Below are 18,938 nucleotides of genomic sequence, written 5' to 3' on the forward strand. Positions count from 1 at the left end.
AGGTCCAGACCAAATATGGACCAAGGATCATTGTCGAAATTGATGCTGATTTCGTCACATACTTACCAACAAGATTCATCAAGCTCTTTGAGGATGAACCCACCACCTTGGACATGATGAAAGAAGCTGCGATATCGAAGAAACTTCAAATGAAGTATCTTGGAGGACCGTATAATGTTGTTGAATTTAAATTGTAAAAAGAAAATGTATATATATATATATTTAAAAAATTTTGATAAAATAAACACACAAAGTTTTACCTATAAATTGGTTTTAAATTTACTTTCCTCCTTCTCTTAGTATAAGTTTTTTTTCAGAATTAGAATAAGTTTTATTTTCAGAAATTATAAAAGAATTTAAATTAAATTTTAAAGGATAGGTTGTTTTTGAAATTAAGAAGCATTGTTTCAAATTAATAACATTTATTTTTGATAACTTAATAACTAAATTTTACAAAAAAGATTCACAATTTTCATAGAAAGATTTTAAATTAGAGTCAACTTCATCAATTCCATTAGAAATAGCACTTATATATTGGTTTGGTGGTTCCAAAAACCAATCGCGTAGAATTTTAACATTTTTTACAGCACAATTTTCACTACAAAAAGTATGATGCGTACACGTCGTTAACAAATCAGACTTGATTTTTTTCAACGATGGACAATTAAAATCTTCCAAGTTTTGTACGTTGAGTAAATATTTTTCTAGCCAATTCTTTTTTTCTAAACCTTTAACGTAAATTACACTTGCACTTCGAAGTATATCTTGTAGAATTGGTCGAAGTTCATCGTATGAGACGTCTCCAGCTGTCCAATGGATTCCATGGTAATTATGTGTTAGCCAAAGATTTTCACTTTTGTAGCGTCCTGGCAGTGAATTCCAAGGACAAGGAGGTTCAAAAAGGTAAACGAGAGGCTGTGCATCTGGTTGAAGAGGAAGTATCGCCAACTCTTTAAAGACAAACTCGTTGTTGGCTCTTTTAAAACCTTGAACGTCTACGATAAACTCCATTTTTGAAGCAGAAATGAATTTCTAGCCGAGAGCAGCTGCTTTTATAGTAATTACCCCCACCACCACTACATTATCCCCACTCCTTTACAATAGTTTCTTTACAACGCCGCTGATTGGCTTATATTGTATGACGCGGTCATGGATGATTAGGCAATAGGCGGTGGTCTCGGCTGGCATGTTGATTCCTGCTTCAAATTCTAACCTCACATCAACTGATGCTTGTTTTAAAAACTCGTTTTGCTTAGAACAATCAATAACAATTAGAGGAAATAGACTTTTAAAAATATCCTTTGTTAAAATAGGTTTTGAATCTTTACCATAATAGGATGATTGAAAATTAGCGTACATTTCATAAAGTAGAGAGTACTGATTTTGATCAAAGTTTAGATTTAAATTTCCATAAGGATAATATTGTGAGTTTAAAAAGAGTTTAACATTTATAATATTACAATGGTCAAAATGACAGGCATATTTTTTTCGTTTATCTTTCCTCGCTGTTTGAAATCCAACAATAACATAACGAGGTTTCTCTAATTGCGTTGATGTTTTAATTTGCCACAAAACTTTTGAACTTGTAGGAATCAAAGGATACTCATACATTTCCCACGACCTAAAACTTATTGAAATTAATGGATCCTTTTCAATATATTTTAACAATTTAACTTTGTTATTGTCAGAAGGTAAAACGTATGGAACCATCCATTCAAGTTTATTGATAGAAATTTTGAATTCCTCATCCCCTCCTTGTCCTGTTTGAATTACGGCATTCACGTCAGAACGTGCTCTTGTTAAAATAAGTTCATGTTTAGCGTTTATAATGATTTTTTTATAATCTTCAGCAAAACCAAAAATCATGTTGAGTGGTATTGTGACATCAAAATAACCATTTTCCAAAGTAAGTCTTGCATCAGCTGCAATTTTTGAATATCCAGCATTTTCAATAAAATTTAGCTGATTTGATGTTTGCGAGGTGTAATTTTTCATGATTGTAGTATGTCCAACGTATTTGCAGCGATCAATTTCAATACCATTTAGTTCATAGCGAATTTCATCAAACAAAAAACATACAGCATTATTACTTAAATGTACGTTTTGTGTAAGAGTAATTCCATCATTTTTAGTTAATCTACCAAAAATGTGTAATGAACTTTTACTAGGTAAAATGCACAAGTCTTGATGTTGTACTGCGATTCGAATTTCATCGCTATTGTTAAAAGATGAAGATGCGTATGGTTGATGAGCATGAATTTCATAATGAGCTATTGACTCATCAAAATTCACTGCTGCTGGAATATTGAGAAGTTCGTCCATTTTTATTGCAACAGCAACCAAAAAATATGTAAATTAATTGTCTTGTTGTCTGATTTTCTTTCCTTGAACTTTTAGACCTAGTTCTTGCAGAAAGAGGCGATTCTGATGTGTTAACACCTTGTGAGATAAATTTAGACTCATTGGATTCTTGCATGTTGTCTGACTTTTATAGTTTCCACCAACAACAGCTCTTTGATTATAAACGATTCCCATTACAAAGACTTTATATGCAATCGAATTGTTATAGTTTCTCCTCTAAAATTAATTAAATCACCGTCCTGATCAACAATTCGCAGCTGTATATTATGTATTGTCTTGGTGACAATCGGAAGGTAAATGACGTGTGCAGGCACTTCCACAATCTTATATCCTGGTGGAACGCTGGGGAAGAATTCATGGATAGTGTGAACTTTTTGGTTATTTATATACGCTCCAGATGTGATATTACACTCAATTCTAACTGAATTAACCTTTAAAATGGCTACAGGTAAATCAGAAGTATGTGCTCTATGAGATGATAGTTTCTGTGATGTAAATCCCAACAACTTACCAATAGAATCTTTAGGTTTAAAATCAATTGGTAAATTAGATTCAACAATACTGCGTAATGTATTATTATTAGGTTTTATACTAATAACAGTTCCAGTTTTTACAGAATTTTGTAAATATGATTCAATATCTTTAATTTCATAACTTCCAGTTGGAATATCAATTACTTGTTTTCCAACGTAAAACTTGTTATTTCCTTTATCAATATTGGGAATTGAATTAAAAGTCAATAGTTCAACAAGACCAAGTACATAACTTTTATTTGAATTTAGTTCTATTGGAGGGAAATATTCAGCTCCCAGAACTGAAGAATTTCCTGTTAACGTTAAAGTAAACGAATCACTCATGTTGCTGTCAGATTTTATACTGAAAGCTTACAGGTGTTACATAGTCTTATAAAGGTTAAAACAACTCTTAATATTTAGTTGATTACACAAAAATTTGAGACACAAGTGTCCACATACAAATGTATCATAATTTTGATATCTTTTATGATTATATTTTATTAAGCTACCATCACCCAAGTAAATGACAAGATCTGTTGGTGGAGCAAGGTTGCCAAAACTATCAAAATACATTGTTTCGTTTTTGAATTTTTTATATGCTACCCAATGTGTTCCAGCACCTTCTTTATTATCAAGATTAATTATTCCTGATTCATACTTGCAAGGACCACTTACAGGTAGTTCATTTCGCATAAAAATACCACGAAAATGAGGTATTTTGGCAGCTTTGGCATACTTCAACAGATCAAAGTCAGTTAATGGACGGTGAGGTAGCTTCAAAACAAGTTTTTTGTTTTCCTTCTTGTTGTTCTCTTTTTTCTTGATGCTCGTTTTTTAATTCCTTTTAATTGAATGTAGGGTTTCAAGTGGAGACCAAGTCCTTGTCGATAAGGTTTAAGGTGTAATCCCTTTCCAAGTGATATGGCTTCCATGGATCTATTGTGACGTTGAGCTTCTGCGAGTTGTTCACTAGCTGTTTTAGCCTTATTAACAGCCCTTGCTATTCCTGAAGCACCACCAGCAAGTGCTCCTAAAGCACTAAGTCCAGCAAAAATTGGAACTAGCGGTAAAATTCCACCTACTTTAGTAGGTACAGGAAGAATTCTAGGTGATAAAATTTTGGATTTACCACCAACATTTTTTATTGCTTTTCGTGCACCAACTATAGCTGCTCGAATTGATTCTTCAGCATTATTACCAGGAGCCATACTTTTTCGTGCAGCATCAACAATTTTTCTTAGCGCTATTTGCTTCTTCTTACACATTGTTTTACTCTTTTTCTTCTTTATAGATGATTTTCTTCTTCTTCTTATTCCCATGCCTAACTTTGATTTAGCTTTCATGGTTCCGGATATAACTAAAGCAGCTGCTCTTTCACTTACACCAGAATCTTTAGCTGTAACACGTTCCCAAGCTCTCTTAGCTAATACTTTATCTGCTTCGTTTCTAGCTTGAATATTTTCACGATTTTGCGAATAAGCAATGTCGTGTTGTTTACATGCAGCGTCCAGTGGATTAATTCCTTGGTCACCTCGTGACAAACGCTTAGCCAACTTTGTACCAGGCCCACAGAATTGGTATCCTGGTAAATGTAACTCAAACGGTAAACTATTGATGATACGATTAATTAAACCTTTTCCTTGATAGCGTTCTTTTTTCACCTCCTGATGCAGAATCATACCTGTCTATTTATAGATTTTCGAGCAGTTACTGTCAAGATGCAGTTCACGAAACAACCTGTCGCACTGCCAATCTCTAGTATAGATGTTGAAACTAATGAAAAAAAGATTAAACGTCACGGTAGTCTGTTTTCAGACAGCATTCGTGCAGTTTTCTGTGGCCCCTCAAATTGTGGTAAAACAAATGCTCTTCTTTCCCTAATAATACATCCAAATGGTCCAAGTTTTGAAAATATTTACCTCTACTCTAAATCTCTACAGCAACCGAAATATAAATTTTTAGAAAATGTAATCAGTCAGGTAGATGGTGTTGAGTATTTTCCATTTAGTGAACATGAAGAAGTAGTATCTCCAAAAGATGCTAAAGCAAATTCAATATTCGTTTTTGATGACATTGCTTGTGAAAAGCAAGATAATGTTAGAGCTTTCTTTTGTATGGGCAGACATGTAAACGTTGACAGTTTCTATTTATGTCAAACGTATGCTCGTATTCCTAAACATCTAGTTCGAGATAATGTTAATTTATTGGTTCTATTTAGACAAGATGAAAAGAATCTGAAACATGTATACGAAGATCATGTTAATACAGATATGAGTTATACTCAATTTCGCGATTTATGTTCAGAATGTTGGAAATTGGACAAATATGGATTTGTTGTTATTGATAAGGACCGTAATTTTAATGAAGGAAGATATAGAAAAGGATTTGATTGCTTCATTTTACTATAAATACAAGAAGCTCATTGAATTTTTCATTAGTATAGTTTATCTTGTCTCGAAGAAAACATGTATCGAAAAGAGCAAGAAACGCTTCGTCAAATAGCAAAAGCAAGTGATGCTATTAGGCGGAAACATCGTTTACTCAAAATGGGTAAAGAGGCTGCAGAAACAGTATTGAAAGAAACTTTTCAACCAATAGTAACACCTCTGGAAAAGTTGGTGAACATAACTGACATACCTTTCAAAAATATTAAGAAAGAAAAAGTTAAAAAGGAGGAAAATGATTTTTCTTTCTCAACTGCTGTTGATGAGGAAGAGGAATTTGATAAAACACTACTCAATGACAGTCTATTTGATAAGAGCAACAAGTTTGAAGAAGAAGGAGAAGAACTTAATTATGAAAATTTGACAAATAAATTTATTCAATTATTGAATAAAAACAGAAAAAGTTTTTTAGACATGGTTTATGGAGTACGTAAGCTTCCTAATGGTTCTTTTATTATTGGTGATACACCAGTTGATTTAGAAGGTTCACATATTCAACTTGCTGGAAAGAAAAAATATTTAAAAACTGCTGGGTTGCTTGAACTTTTATTTCGACAAGAACCTAATCATGCATTAATAAGTTCAGATGATTTGGAAAATTATAAAGAAATTCTTGTAGCTACAAATGCACACCGAAAAAATTATAGTTCCAGTGGACTTGTCAACGTAACCAGGAGTTCTAAATATACTGTTGTCATTTTAAAACTTTTTAAGGGTACGCCAAAAAAAGGTAGTGGTGTTTTAAAGAAGAAGAGGCTTGGAAAGAAATTACCTCAATTTATGATTTCAAAGAAACAATTTGAACCAGACTACATCTAATGGGATGATCCCAATGAACTAGTTGACCGTTTACGTCTGCTAGTAGCATCACAGCAAGCTGGTAATCCAAGCCATAATAATGAAATTATGTCAATCATCGAAGAACTACGTGAAGCTCGCATTATATATTAGGAGAGTACAAGCAAATAGAGCTTAGTATTAAAATGAGCATTGATGTGTTTGGACATCCCTTGTCACGGCCTCTTGCAAGTCGTGGACTTCCTGGACCTTCTGGAATTGGTTTTAAAATTACTCCAAGTGAACAATACGACATTGATAACAAAAGACTTTGCAACGTTCAAGACGCTGAAGAGCAACGAGACGCTGTAAATTTAAGACTTGCACAGAAAATTATTAAAAACGAGATAAAAACAGTTTTTCAAATTACATCTTCTTTAAGATCAGCTATTGATGATTTGAATCTTTATATCCGAATTATCGAGGATAGAGTAAACGAAAAACTTAAAGAAATTGAATCACAGCAAAATTATATCATCAAAGAGGCTAAATTTATTCAACAGTGATGGCTGATCAAAAATTAACAGTTGTAACTGAACTGCATAAACAAGCTAGAAGAAATTATCATCGTCGAAAAGTTCAAATGCGTGGCATCGATGAAACCTGGCAAGCAGATTTGGTTGAAATGATACCTTATTCTTATTCTAATAAAGGTTTCAAATACATGCTCACAGTTATAGACATATTTTCCAAATATGCCTGGGCTGTAGCTGTAAAGAGTAAGAATGGAAAGGATATTTCTTTGGCCATGAAAACTATTCTCAAACAAGGTCGAATTCCAAAAAATTTGCATACTGATAGAGGCAAAGAATTTTACAATTCTGAATTTAAGAGTTTAATGCAAGAATTTAACATTAATCTCTATTCTACCTATAGTAATTTGAAAGCCTCAATTGTTGAAAGATTTAACCGCACTCTAAAAAATATGATGTGGCCTGAATTCAGCTTGCAAGGCAATTATAAATGGATTAATCTTTTACCAACTCTCATGTCAAAGTACAATAATAAAAAGCATCGTACTATTGGTATGAAACCCAAAGATGTCACCGTAGAAGATACAAGAGAACTGCTGAGGCGTATTCGTAAACTACGTAGAATTCCGCTGAAAAGATCAAAATTCAAAGTTGGAGACAGAGTTCGAGTTAGCAAATTTAAAAATATCTTTGAAAAAGGATATACTCCCAACTGGACAACGGAAATATTCACTGTGGAAAAAGTTAAATCAACAAAACCAGTTACATACAAGCTGAAAGATTACCAAAATCAACCCATCGAAGGTGGTTTCTATAAAGAAGAATTGCTGAAAGTCCAATATCCAGATGTTTACCTCGTAGAAAAAATTCTCAAGACTCGTGGTAATGATGTATACGTGAAATGGCTTGGATTCGATAGCTCACATAATAGTTGGATAAAAAAATCTGATATGTAGTATAGTTAAAGTAACGTTAAAGTATAGTTAAAGTAATGTTAAAGTAAAGTTAAAATAAGTTAAAGTATAGTTAAAGTAACGTTAAAATAAGTTAAAGTATAGTTAAAGTAACGTTAAAATAAGTTAGAATAAGTTAAAATAAGTTAAAATATAGTTGAAATAAGTTAAAATATAGTTAAAATAAGTTTAAATGTAGTTAAAAAATTATAGCAAGTTAATGTAACTAGATTAAGGTTTTTTAAATAAAGTAGACATATAATAAAATAAACATCTTTTAATCAAACAACCATTTCCTCCTCCTCTTCTCTCTTTTTTTTACATTAGTTTATCCTCATCATCATCGATTTCAAGAATTTTACAATGACCCCATGCGAGGGTGTCGGTGCTTTTTTCTATCAAGTATCTCTTGTCGTCATAAGGACTTAGTGCAATTTTCGTTTGTTTCAAAGTTTGTACTTTGTGAAGATTCGACCTAATTGAATATTGCGTTCTAGATTGCATTTTAATATTTCGTAAACAATAAACATAATCATCAAAGTCTATATTTTTCTTAACAACTCCTGCTTTGACACCTTTAGCCTTTTTTATAATATCTTTCCCTTCTACACGGACGCTGTACATTTTGCTCCGCAAGTCAACAAATTCTGTTACAATTTTTCCGCAGCATTCATCCTTCATGAGACCTAATATCTTTTTGTTGGCTTGCGGAATATTGTACACGTTATTAACCGGATAATCAGAAGTGTCGAATTTCATAATGTCTTGCTTCATATCAGCGTAAATGTCTGAGCACTTGATTTCATAAATCAGGCTATCGGTGTCGGTGTACAATAATTTCAATTTATTTTCATCATACTTGTTTAACATGTAATCGTAGTGGAAATCATAAATAAGTGTTTTTGACACATCCAAAACAGTCAAGCCAACATACACCGGCTTGTTCATTAGTACCTCCATTTTCCTAAGTTCCACAGCAACCAAATTCTCATTAAAGATGGCTCTGCTGTGGAAGTTAGGTTTAGAGATTAAGGCTTCAGCTCCATACCTACCCTCCCACTTTGTCACAAGTTTAATTTCAACATGTTTTCGCACGTTCTCCATTGTTTTGCCAAATACCGCGTTGTTCATCAATTTACACAAGTTTTTCTCAAATTCATTACTAGCGTTTGTTCTTCGCGTGGTATTAAAGTCAATGTAACTTTTCAACCAAGTGGATTGTTCGAATTTTAAGACGCGATGAATTTTAACTAACACGAGACCGTTGGCAATAGCTTGTTTTAAGGCACGATAATGGAGAACGTGCTTTCGTTTCGGTAGGAGGGTAGTTAGGAGCTTCTCCTCTTTTTACCCTGGTGGCTTCGAGAGTTCCGGACAAAATGGAAAATCGCTGTGTTTATCATGAAGGTGATCTGGATAATCCAAATCAACTTCCAAAATGTAACCCGTAGGCGCATCGTCTGCAACATTTAAATCAAAACTATTATCAACATTCTCTACCCTCTTGAAGCCACCATAGGGAAGCGGTTGAACCATTGCCCAACCGTATAGATTATTTGCGTCAAAGTATACGATGTAAGACGTGTCCTCATTTTCATCAAATTGTTCCATGTAATGATTGTTAGCTTTTGCATATCGATTTGTACATTGACTTACACCACCTCTTATTCCTCGTTCAATAAACATTATCATGTCAATGTCTGTCAAGAGTTCAAGTCTTACTTCCGTATACTTTAACATTGCGTCCCAAGTCAAATCCGGTGTAGTATAATAGTGTGCTGGATCTAGACCGTACGAGATTAAACACTGGTTTCTGAAATTTTCGAAAATGTCCGCGAGTAACAGTATGTCGGTTTGCATGTACAAGTATACATAATCACCAAGATTTTGACAATTAAATTCACTCCACACTTTCTGCGCATGTGCATAGTCTTCATCGGAAACATTTGAATCGTTTAATGTGCTGTAGAATTCATCTTTTGGCGGTAACTCTGTTTCGTCGAGTTTTTCCCTTGAATCAATGTATTCATAAGGAAAAACTCCTTTTCGCGTCAACAATTGAATTTTATCGTCGCTGTAGTTTGAAAAAACGGAATTTACAATTTTGTATTCTTCGAGATAGGATGCTAACTTATCCAGAGATGATGCCATAAACTTGAAAGAATTAATAAAACGAAATTTTAGAAAACCACCTTTTACATTTTTAGTAAAACTAATGTACTTTTCTTTGTTAATAGGAAGTAGATTAACAGTACCATCAAATTCTGTAGCAATAGCTTCAATAATGAAATGTGCATCATAGCCACTTAGGTTATGAAAGACAACAGGTATGATCTGCGATTCATGGTAATTAATATTGCAATCTTGATGAGCGGGTCCGCGGTACTTCCCTGTTAGATGGCAATGATCTCGTACTTTCACATCCCCATACGCAATTTTCTTTTTACAAATATGACAAGTCATATCATTTCGAAAAGCTGCCAACTGCTGTGGACTTAATGTTTCCATGGGAACTGGGTTCTTGAATATGAAATCTAGATTATCAGCCAAGTTCTTTAATTCTAAAGAAAACCATTTAGCTGGATTTTCCTCATCTCTAGGTGATGCTTTGTACACAGACAAAGAGTCATCGAAACTACATTTTAAGAAATAACCAATACTGAGAGTTTCATGGCTTTGAAACACCTCAGTATTTTTTGGTTCTTGGGGTGCTGCCGAGGGAATTAACAGACTTTCACAATCGGCATAAATGATAAAGGGAACACGTTCCTTATTTTGAAAATTTTTAAACTCGACTGTATTTTGACCTTTTTGGGGTAATTTAATCTTTGTGTCGTTCATTTTTCGACAATGCTCTTCATGTTCGGTAAGCTTACATTCATCTGCAAAATAATGTAAGCAACGATCGCAAATGAATTTTTTGTTCTTCTTCTTTGATAAGTCTGAACTGACAAGCCTCGACAAGTCCTTTATCCAGACATAATGGTAGTTAAACGATATGAGAGGTATATCAGTTTCAACATCATCGTCTTCACTTAGATTTTCATCTATGTAGTGATCTTCAATTCGAAGAAGATTGACGTGATTCATCTTCTTTTGAGACGAAAGATGAAGTGGTGAAACTGTAAATTTCTCATCTCTTTTAACAAGACCATACAAGTTGACGGAAATGTTGTTTAGGGTTTCAAATTTAGAAATGTCTTTGAGAGAAACAGGAAATTCGATACCACTAAAATTGAGTGTATCTTCATAGGGTCTATATTTTGAAACTCGTTCCGCGTTTTTGTCTGTTGGGTACAGTGCTGACAATATTGCCCATTTAAAACATTGGTTATCAGCATTTTGGACATTAATGCAGGCATGCTTTCGATTGATAGAAGTTGGCAAATTGATATAAGAACTTGCGCGCATGGGATTGTACTTGTTAATGTTAACCTCCAACCTTTCAATAGAATGAAGTCTCCAATTAGAATCTTTTTCTTGGAATTCCTCCATTCTTTTTAAGGTTACTTGTTTAACATAAACATTGTACCACTCTTCTAATGGGGTTGTAACTAAAATGTCACCGGTTTTCGCGATGAATGTCTTTAAATCTGATATTTCTTGGGTTTTACCATCAATGGAATCTTTAACAAATTTCGCGAACAATACAGTGTAAACTTTTAGCGGACCAAACCTGTTTAAAGCTTTTTCAATGTTAACTTTAAATAAACTAAAGGCATCATCAAGGAATTCATTAATATCCTTGTAATCTAAATTCATTACAGCACTATTTTGTAAACGACCCTCAAACGCTTCTTCAAAATCCACCCATTTCATTCCTTCATTCACTACTTCAACACCCGCACCACGTTTCATTAGAGCCTCAAAATGGCAGCGCAAGTATTCCATTTTTTGTCTTAAATTTAAGCACCTAGATCTTTGAGATGAAGAAAAATCAGACTTACGTAAAAAGTTTCGAAAAATGTTTATATACCGTTGACACTTGTTCTGCCATTGGAATGCTGTAACCATTTTATCCTCAGCAGTCATAGCCATCGTTGAAATGAGCTGACGTTCCGCTGTTGTAATGAATTTGTCAGATTCTTGACACATTTCATTGTACTCTTCCATGTCAATACGTTGACGAGACTTCTTTCGCGATTTGCACTTTGGCATCTTGATAGCTAAATCTGAAAGAAACTTTAAAAAATACGTCTAAAACTAAGAAAAACCTGAAAAAACTCAAACTAAAAAAAAATCCTGAAAAACTCAAACTAAAAAAAAAATCCTGAAAATAAACCACTAAGAAAAAAATCCTGAAATAGAAAATAAACCCCCACCACCACCTTAAAAACTAATACAAAATAGAACAAAAAAAACCCTAAAATAGAAAAAAAACACCACCAACTTAAAACTAATGCAAACTAGAACACAAAAATTAAAAAAAAACCTATAATAAAAAATCAATAACTCCTAAATTCAAAACAAAAAAAAACTCTGAAAATTAACTCTGAAAATTAACTCTGGAAAGAAACTCTGAAACCCTGAAAACATGGAAGTAGACTGCTGCACCATTCAAGATGCAACTGATGTTTGTGGCCCGCGCTCCGTAACTTATACCCCAGTCCCCACTATACTCACCTCCCCACTACTCCACAGGCGCGCGCAACTCTCCTACCACAATGTAGTAAACGCTGACTACCGGGATAACTTGAAGTTAACATAACCCAAGTGGGTCATCGGTCGGTAATGCAGAACCCTGACATACCGACCCGACCAAAAATTGTGGAAGAAATCTGCATTACCGACTGATGGTAACACTTACCATCGGTCGGTAACTTACCATCAGTCGGTAATTTACCGGCATTTTTATAGGAGCATTATCATCAAGGTCGGTAAAGTAGAACACCAACCAACTTTCACTTAGTGGCGCGAAATTTAAAATTACCCCTTCTAACCCACTTGAAAGTTTAAAAATAAAAAATTTAAATTTCCCGCCAAGGGGGTCAGAATTCACATGTGGCGCCATCTCTCGGTGGCAGTCTGAACATAGATGTCGGTAAAACAGAACATCCCTTCTAACCCACTTGAAAATTCAAAAATAAAAATTTTAATACCTCTCTAAGGGGGTTTAAACTGAACAAAAAATAAAGTGGCGCCATCTAGCGGTGGCAGCCGGTACTAAAAACTCGGTCGGTAAAACAGAACATCCCTTCTAACCCATCTGAAAGTGAGCTATTAGAAAATCTACCTTACCGACGGTCGGTAACTGGGCCAGAACCCGCCTAGCTCTACTACTAATAAAGTCTTTAACGTCCGAGTGGTTTTAATTCTTTTATCTTTTTATTACTTTATTTAAGATTAGATGATTGCAAGATGTGCTTTTGTGCACCATCAAAACAAGAAACCTTTCCCTATTGAAAAATACGATATAGTATTCAATGAAGTATACGATGTTATATGGGATATTGTATTCAACATCGTAAATGACAACAAAAGTAATATCGTATACGTTGTAAAAAATGAAATAGTAATTTGGTATAGCATGCTACGTCGTTTACGACATATTATATGAAATCATTTACGACATCGATTACGATTTAAAAATTAATTTGTTTCCTATTAATATTCAAATTATTGTTATTACGTGTAAATTTTTTTTAAATATTAGTGTAAATAATTATAATAACATTTTCATTATTTAATTTAAGTTGTTTTATATAGTGAAAAAGAATAAATCATAGAACTTAATAAACGTCGAATAAAAATTTATCATTATTTATCAAAAATTTGAATCTTAAGATATATAAATTTGTCTTTTACATAATAAACTTATTTAAGATAATTTTTGTTAACGTAATAGAAAACGTAGGTATTATATTTGTTAACATAAAACTAATTAGGCTACTCGACTTATTTTTTAAGATTTAAAATATTTTCTAAAGATGAAAATATAATGCAGTTTAATGTTTATTAAATTTTATTAAATATTTTATAACAAAAAAGTTAATTTACATGTTTCTAATAATACACTTACGTTAATTCTTATTTCTAATAAAAAGTATAGTTTTACATTACACTTATAAAATATTAGGTACACAATTATAAGTAGTGTAACAACGTAACTCACACAGAAATTAAACAAATTATCTTGTTATTATATATCCGTTATATATAAACAGTTTATAAATTTATTTAGGTCGAAATAAGTGGATACTCTTGGAATTTTTTAGGTGTTTCATGCCATGTTATGGAGTACACAATGATCAAAAGATCTGGCCCCGATTTGGGCCATGGTTAAATTTCTACACGGGAATATTTAAATGACAAATTTGTTATGTTTAATAAATTATCGCAAATCTCAAATTGCAATTAGAATTTTCAGCCAGTTTCAATTAGAAAGCAAAATTATACAATTTTGCGATCAATGAGAGGTGGTTTGAAAAAGGTGTCATACGCAATATTTTTAATGCAGATGATACACGATTATTTAAAAGTTCCATCTACTCCCTTTAGCCAATTTCTTTAATGGTAAACAAATTACAAGTAAATATTTGTAAAAAAGAGTTAATATTAACAGGAATACGGTTTGGTAAGAACAAACAAAACATTAATATTTTTTGGTCTATTTATTGATAGAATGAATACTCCAGCAACGAAAAGTGTACAATGATCAATAAAAGATGAACCAATTAATATGCGGTTGAAGTTGCTTATCAGAATAGTTAAAGGCATAAGGACAACTGAGTCGGGTACATAAGACAAATGCTGAAATATTTGGCTACAGTCGTCAATGTTTCCCGCAACCGCTTTTTCAACGCATAATTAAGCTTCATTCGACACAGAAATTAACTTATTTTTGAAAGAAGGGGTACCAAATTTTCATGTGGATGTAACAGCCCGTGTGGAAAATGAAAATTGGTCCTAGCCAGGTCCTACCTATTTTGCCCTGTTAATAGCTTGGTCCTAGGTTGGCAGTGTAGGTTGGACCAACAATGGCTGTTGATGCGATTCTAGCCTGGTCCTAACTTGGAAGCCTAGTTAGAACCAGTTTATTTATATATTTTATTATAATTTTAATTAGTTTATAATATTTGCTAAAGAAATAACCTAAATTATTAATAATAAGTATTAGTTTTAATTAATTATTATTTTTTTTAAATTAAATGATGACCAAAAGCGAATTCATAAATAATGTTAGTATATGTAGAGATTAATATATATTCCTCTAATATATACATTAAAAATTATAAAAAAATTAGAAATTTGTTAATTAAATTATTTTACAGTATATATAATCATTAAATTGCATACTTATACGAATACAATGCAGAAAAATCGGAATAAACGCAAACCTAAGAAGTAAATAAAATCTAACGCACGCGGGAATCGAACCTACGACCTACGGACTACGAGACTAACGCCCTAACCACTATGCTAATGAAACTAGTTGAGATCAAAATTTTTATTGTCAGTGACTTGTGGACTTGCTTTTGATGATTCAATATAGTAATTATTGACACTAATACACGATAATAAATAAAAAAAATAGTTTAACAACAACTATAATAATAAAATAATATCCAAATATAAAAATTCAAAAATTAATATTTTTATATTATATCAAGAAAAAAAATATCTATACATTTTCGTTAAAAACAGGTTTTTCATTGTTCTCAATCATTTTTAACATTAATTTCTTGGTCTAAAAAAAATATTCGTCTTTTGGACTTGGAAATTTTTCCTAATTAATTAAGCGGGTAATCCACTTTTTAAAAAAATGTCAAAAAAATTTATGTTAAAAACACGTTTTTCATTATTCTAAATCATTTTAAGCATTAACTTTTTGTTGCAAAAAATTTTTTAGACTTGGACTTAGAAATTTTTGCTAATGAAACTAGGAAGCCCAGGTAGGTCCTGGGTTGGAGCTGGGTGGGTCAGCCCACATTCGAATTGCAATATCTCTTAGTGATTAACACCAACTTAAACGAAACTTAAAATCAGCGAACGAAATTAGAAATATATTTTACTAATGATAATTATATTGCAGTCTGTATCTGTTTAAATAAATAAATAAATTTTGCTGTTTTATTAACTTTTGTAACAAATTACTTAAAAATTTGCAGTTTTTTATCTAACTTTGCGATTATTACACTTGAGTAGTGAAATATGAAGATAATCTATAATTTTAACAATTCAGCATTTGTTTAAACAAAAAATTGTTGTTATTTATTAATTCTTAAGACAATAAAGCGTCTAGACACTTGTAGTCTTTTAAAATTTTGCAATTAACTAATCTGAGTATTTACTTATTGCAAAATTAGAAAAAACTGCTAGTTTCTAGGTTGATTGTGTAAAAAGTTAGTAAATAACAATTATTTGTTTAAACAATTGCTGAATTAATAAATTAATAAATTAACTTTATTTTATAGTATTTGTATAATTTTCTGATTTATGTCAAACAATAAATTGTTTAAACAAATATGATTATCAATTAATTTTATAAATATTAATTGAGAATATTTATCAATTTTTGCATGTTTTTCATGTATCAATTTTGACACTTTATTTTCCTAAAAATTTTTCTAAGTCATAACTGGATCTCCTAGCTAGTACCAAGTTAGGACCAGCCCAGGATATATAAAAAGGGGTTGCCAAGTTAGGTCCAAGCTAGGGCCAATAATCATTTTAGACATAGCATGGTGATTTCTACACGGGAGACCAATTGTAACATGAATTCGATTCGAGAAAAAAAGTATTTTATACGAAAAAGCATTTACTTTTAACCTTTATCCTACTGGTTGATTTAGCTGAAAGTGTATATAATTTAATCTCATAATATCCACAAGCTTATATTTGAAAAAATTGAAAATACATTCCTTTTTTGCTATTTGAGTTTTATGAACCTAATTCAATTTTTCTTCAATAATAGTGCAGATTCGGAACTGCACATAAGTACTCTTCCTTATTGACAATAATATGGACACATACTTTTACAATCTCATTTGTTTTTAAAGCTAACTCTTCTTCATTTATTGTCTGGACTTTTTGCAACATGCCACATTTGTTTTCAAAGAAATTAACAGTGTCTATTTGTTCAACAATTGCGTATTCTTTTTTTGTTTTCAAGTCTGCAATGAAGTACTTTAGTTTTACAAATCTACCATTTCTTAATAGTGCGTAGCTGTTATTAGAGCACTTATTGCTTTTTATTGACGACATATATAAACATCTATTTTTTACTAATTTAGAAAAAGTTGCAATTTCACGAGAAAGGTGTAATTTTTCTGCCCAAAATTCGGTAAGAAATGTTGATTGCCAAAAATATCTGTGTTCTGAGATTTTTAAAGTCTTTTTGACAAAAGTTGCTCCAGTTTGTTGAATAAATCTCTTTACAACAAAAGATGGAGAAACATTTTTTTCTAAAATTAACAAACTAAATTTTAAACTCATATGACGACAAATTTGATTGAGAACACCCTTTGAAGCGTGGATAACTTTTAACAAGTCTCCGTTGCCTGACTCAAAAGCAAACGTGTTATGACTCCATAGAGGACCCCAATCATAAACACTTTTGGCTAAATGTAGCAGGAGGTGTACATTAAAAGTCATAGCTACTTTAGAGTGTAAAATCTGAGTCTTTGCAACAAACTCGTGTAACAAACGGTCTGCATGATCAATTTCTAATGTTGTAATATGGTTCTTTTGTAATATATACAGAGCTTCAACTAGCAACGCCCAGTGTACAAGTAATTCAAGAGGCAAAATTTCTTGAAGAACAGGTAAACTATAAAACAGTACCCAATTTTCCCACTCTCTAGATTTCCAAAACTCTTTCTCTGATAACAGACGCGTTAACCTACCTATTTTATGCGGTACTTTAATTTTTTTTAATAATTCGTCAACGTTAGATACTGTTTTCTTAGGAAATACTCCAGTTTTACTTTTATTACCGAACCAAATGGTTGCAAATTGTTTTGCAACTCCGGCAATGCAGTGCATGCTGTCAGGAACACATCCCCAAATAATATAAGAAAAATTAAATTTATCAAAGGAGATGGATTTTTTACTCCATTGCAAGTTATCTTGTTCTTTACTGCTTTTTTCATGTCCCTTATAGTATCTGTGGCATTTCTTTCTTTAGGTGTAGCTTTCTGTAAATGATATTTAATAGTTCCACTAAGTGGGTTTTGTGGATTATATAAAACTGTCTCACCGGGATGAAGACACTGAGGGCAGCCAAAACATCCGTTAAACAGTGTAAACCCTTGTACGGGTGCTCGTGCAACCGAATCAACACAGCATATTAATGCAAAAATTTTAATAATTTCATTGCAACCATTTATAACGCATGAGATACCTTTTGTAGAAAGAGTACTCATAATCTCAACGAATGGACGAAGGAATGTTTTCATATTCGGTTTATCTTTCCCGAACCATAATCCTACTAATACGAGTTCTTTTGTCCTCACGTCTAATGGTATTTCATTTAACATCAAATAATTAGGCCAAATAGAATATGCGGAACTTTCAAACAGTAGAGCACCGTCGGTATTAAAAATTACAGTTGGATATTTTTTTCTATCTTTTTCACTTAATTGTTTTAAAAATTCTCGGTATTTTTTCCCATCGTATATGGGGAAATCTCACGAAATGGGGACAAATTGGGTTCTGAGATATATGTGCCACAAAAAGCTTCCATATTGCTAACCCACATTTTTATACATTTGCTAATACTATATCGCGACTATGAGATATAAAAAAAATTCTTGTTAGTAAAAATTAAAGAATTATGCACCTGATTTATTCATTAAAATTGTAGAAATTGAGAAATTCTTGACGTAACTCGCATAAAATCGAATTTTCATTAAGCGATAACTTTTTGAGCAATGTTTTTTAATGTTTGGGATTTTTTGTCATTTATCTATAGGTTGTGAAGGGTAGAAAAAAGTAAATTAGACAAGTGTTCCAATTATAATATTCGAGATAATAAGCTGTTTATAACTGTAATTGCATTTTCACCTTTTTTGAAAATCATTAATTTTCTTATAATACTTGTTGAGCGACCATTATTTAAAATTCGCCCATATATTATTTATATTTTTAGGTATTCAGGAAAAGAATTATGGGTGGTAGAACATTGTGCCACTTAAAACATCTACGAAATCGTTCTGCGAAAACGCGCAACGAGTGCGTAACTCGTTGTCAAAAAATGGTTTTTTGACGAGCACAAGAAATCACATTTAAAAAAATCTATTCACCTTCGTGTAATATCTTGGTTTAGTGTTAATAAATATGTGTGCAAAATGCTCACCCCTAAAAATAATATTTGTGGTTGATATTGAATAATTTTTTACGAGATAATGTTACTTA

General features: G+C 32.2%; 2 protein-coding genes across 2 annotated transcripts; both read right to left on the reverse strand.

The window, feature by feature from the left end:
* Window positions 1-1,095: 1,095 nt before the first annotated feature.
* LOC122512749 lies at window positions 1,096-2,322 on the reverse strand. The gene is made up of 2 exons (XM_043628783.1): window positions 1,774-2,322; window positions 1,096-1,647 (listed from the first exon to the last, which is right to left on the reverse strand). Exons 1-2 carry the CDS (start codon window positions 2,320-2,322, stop codon window positions 1,096-1,098), a joined length of 1,101 nt encoding a protein of 366 aa, XP_043484718.1.
* A 6,608-nt stretch (window positions 2,323-8,930) lies between these two features.
* LOC122512750 lies at window positions 8,931-11,741 on the reverse strand. Its single transcript, XM_043628784.1, has 2 exons — window positions 9,783-11,741; window positions 8,931-9,737 (listed from the first exon to the last, which is right to left on the reverse strand). The coding sequence occupies exons 1-2, from the start codon at window positions 11,739-11,741 to the stop codon at window positions 8,931-8,933; spliced, it is 2,766 nt and encodes a 921-aa protein (XP_043484719.1).
* Between the last annotated feature and the right edge of the window lie 7,197 nt (window positions 11,742-18,938).

This window comes from Leptopilina heterotoma, unplaced genomic scaffold (genome assembly GCF_015476425.1).
Source record: "Leptopilina heterotoma isolate Lh14 unplaced genomic scaffold, ASM1547642v1 Lhet_125, whole genome shotgun sequence".
NCBI lineage: Eukaryota > Metazoa > Arthropoda > Insecta > Hymenoptera > Figitidae > Leptopilina > Leptopilina heterotoma.

Excerpts from the sequence above, each read along its gene's own strand:
- LOC122512749 (XM_043628783.1), bottom strand. The coding sequence starts at position 2,322 with ATGGACGAACTTCTCAATATTCCAGCAGCAGTGAATTTTGATGAGTCA. Across the intron at positions 1,648-1,773 it reads CACGTTCTGACGTGAATGCC|GATCCATTAATTTCAATAAG; the intron begins GTAATTCAAACA and ends TATATTGAAAAG.
- LOC122512750 (XM_043628784.1), bottom strand. The coding sequence starts at position 11,741 with ATGCCAAAGTGCAAATCGCGAAAGAAGTCTCGTCAACGTATTGACATG. Across the intron at positions 9,738-9,782 it reads ACATTAGTTTTACTAAAAAT|TTTATGGCATCATCTCTGGA; the intron begins GTAAAAGGTGGT and ends AATTCTTTCAAG.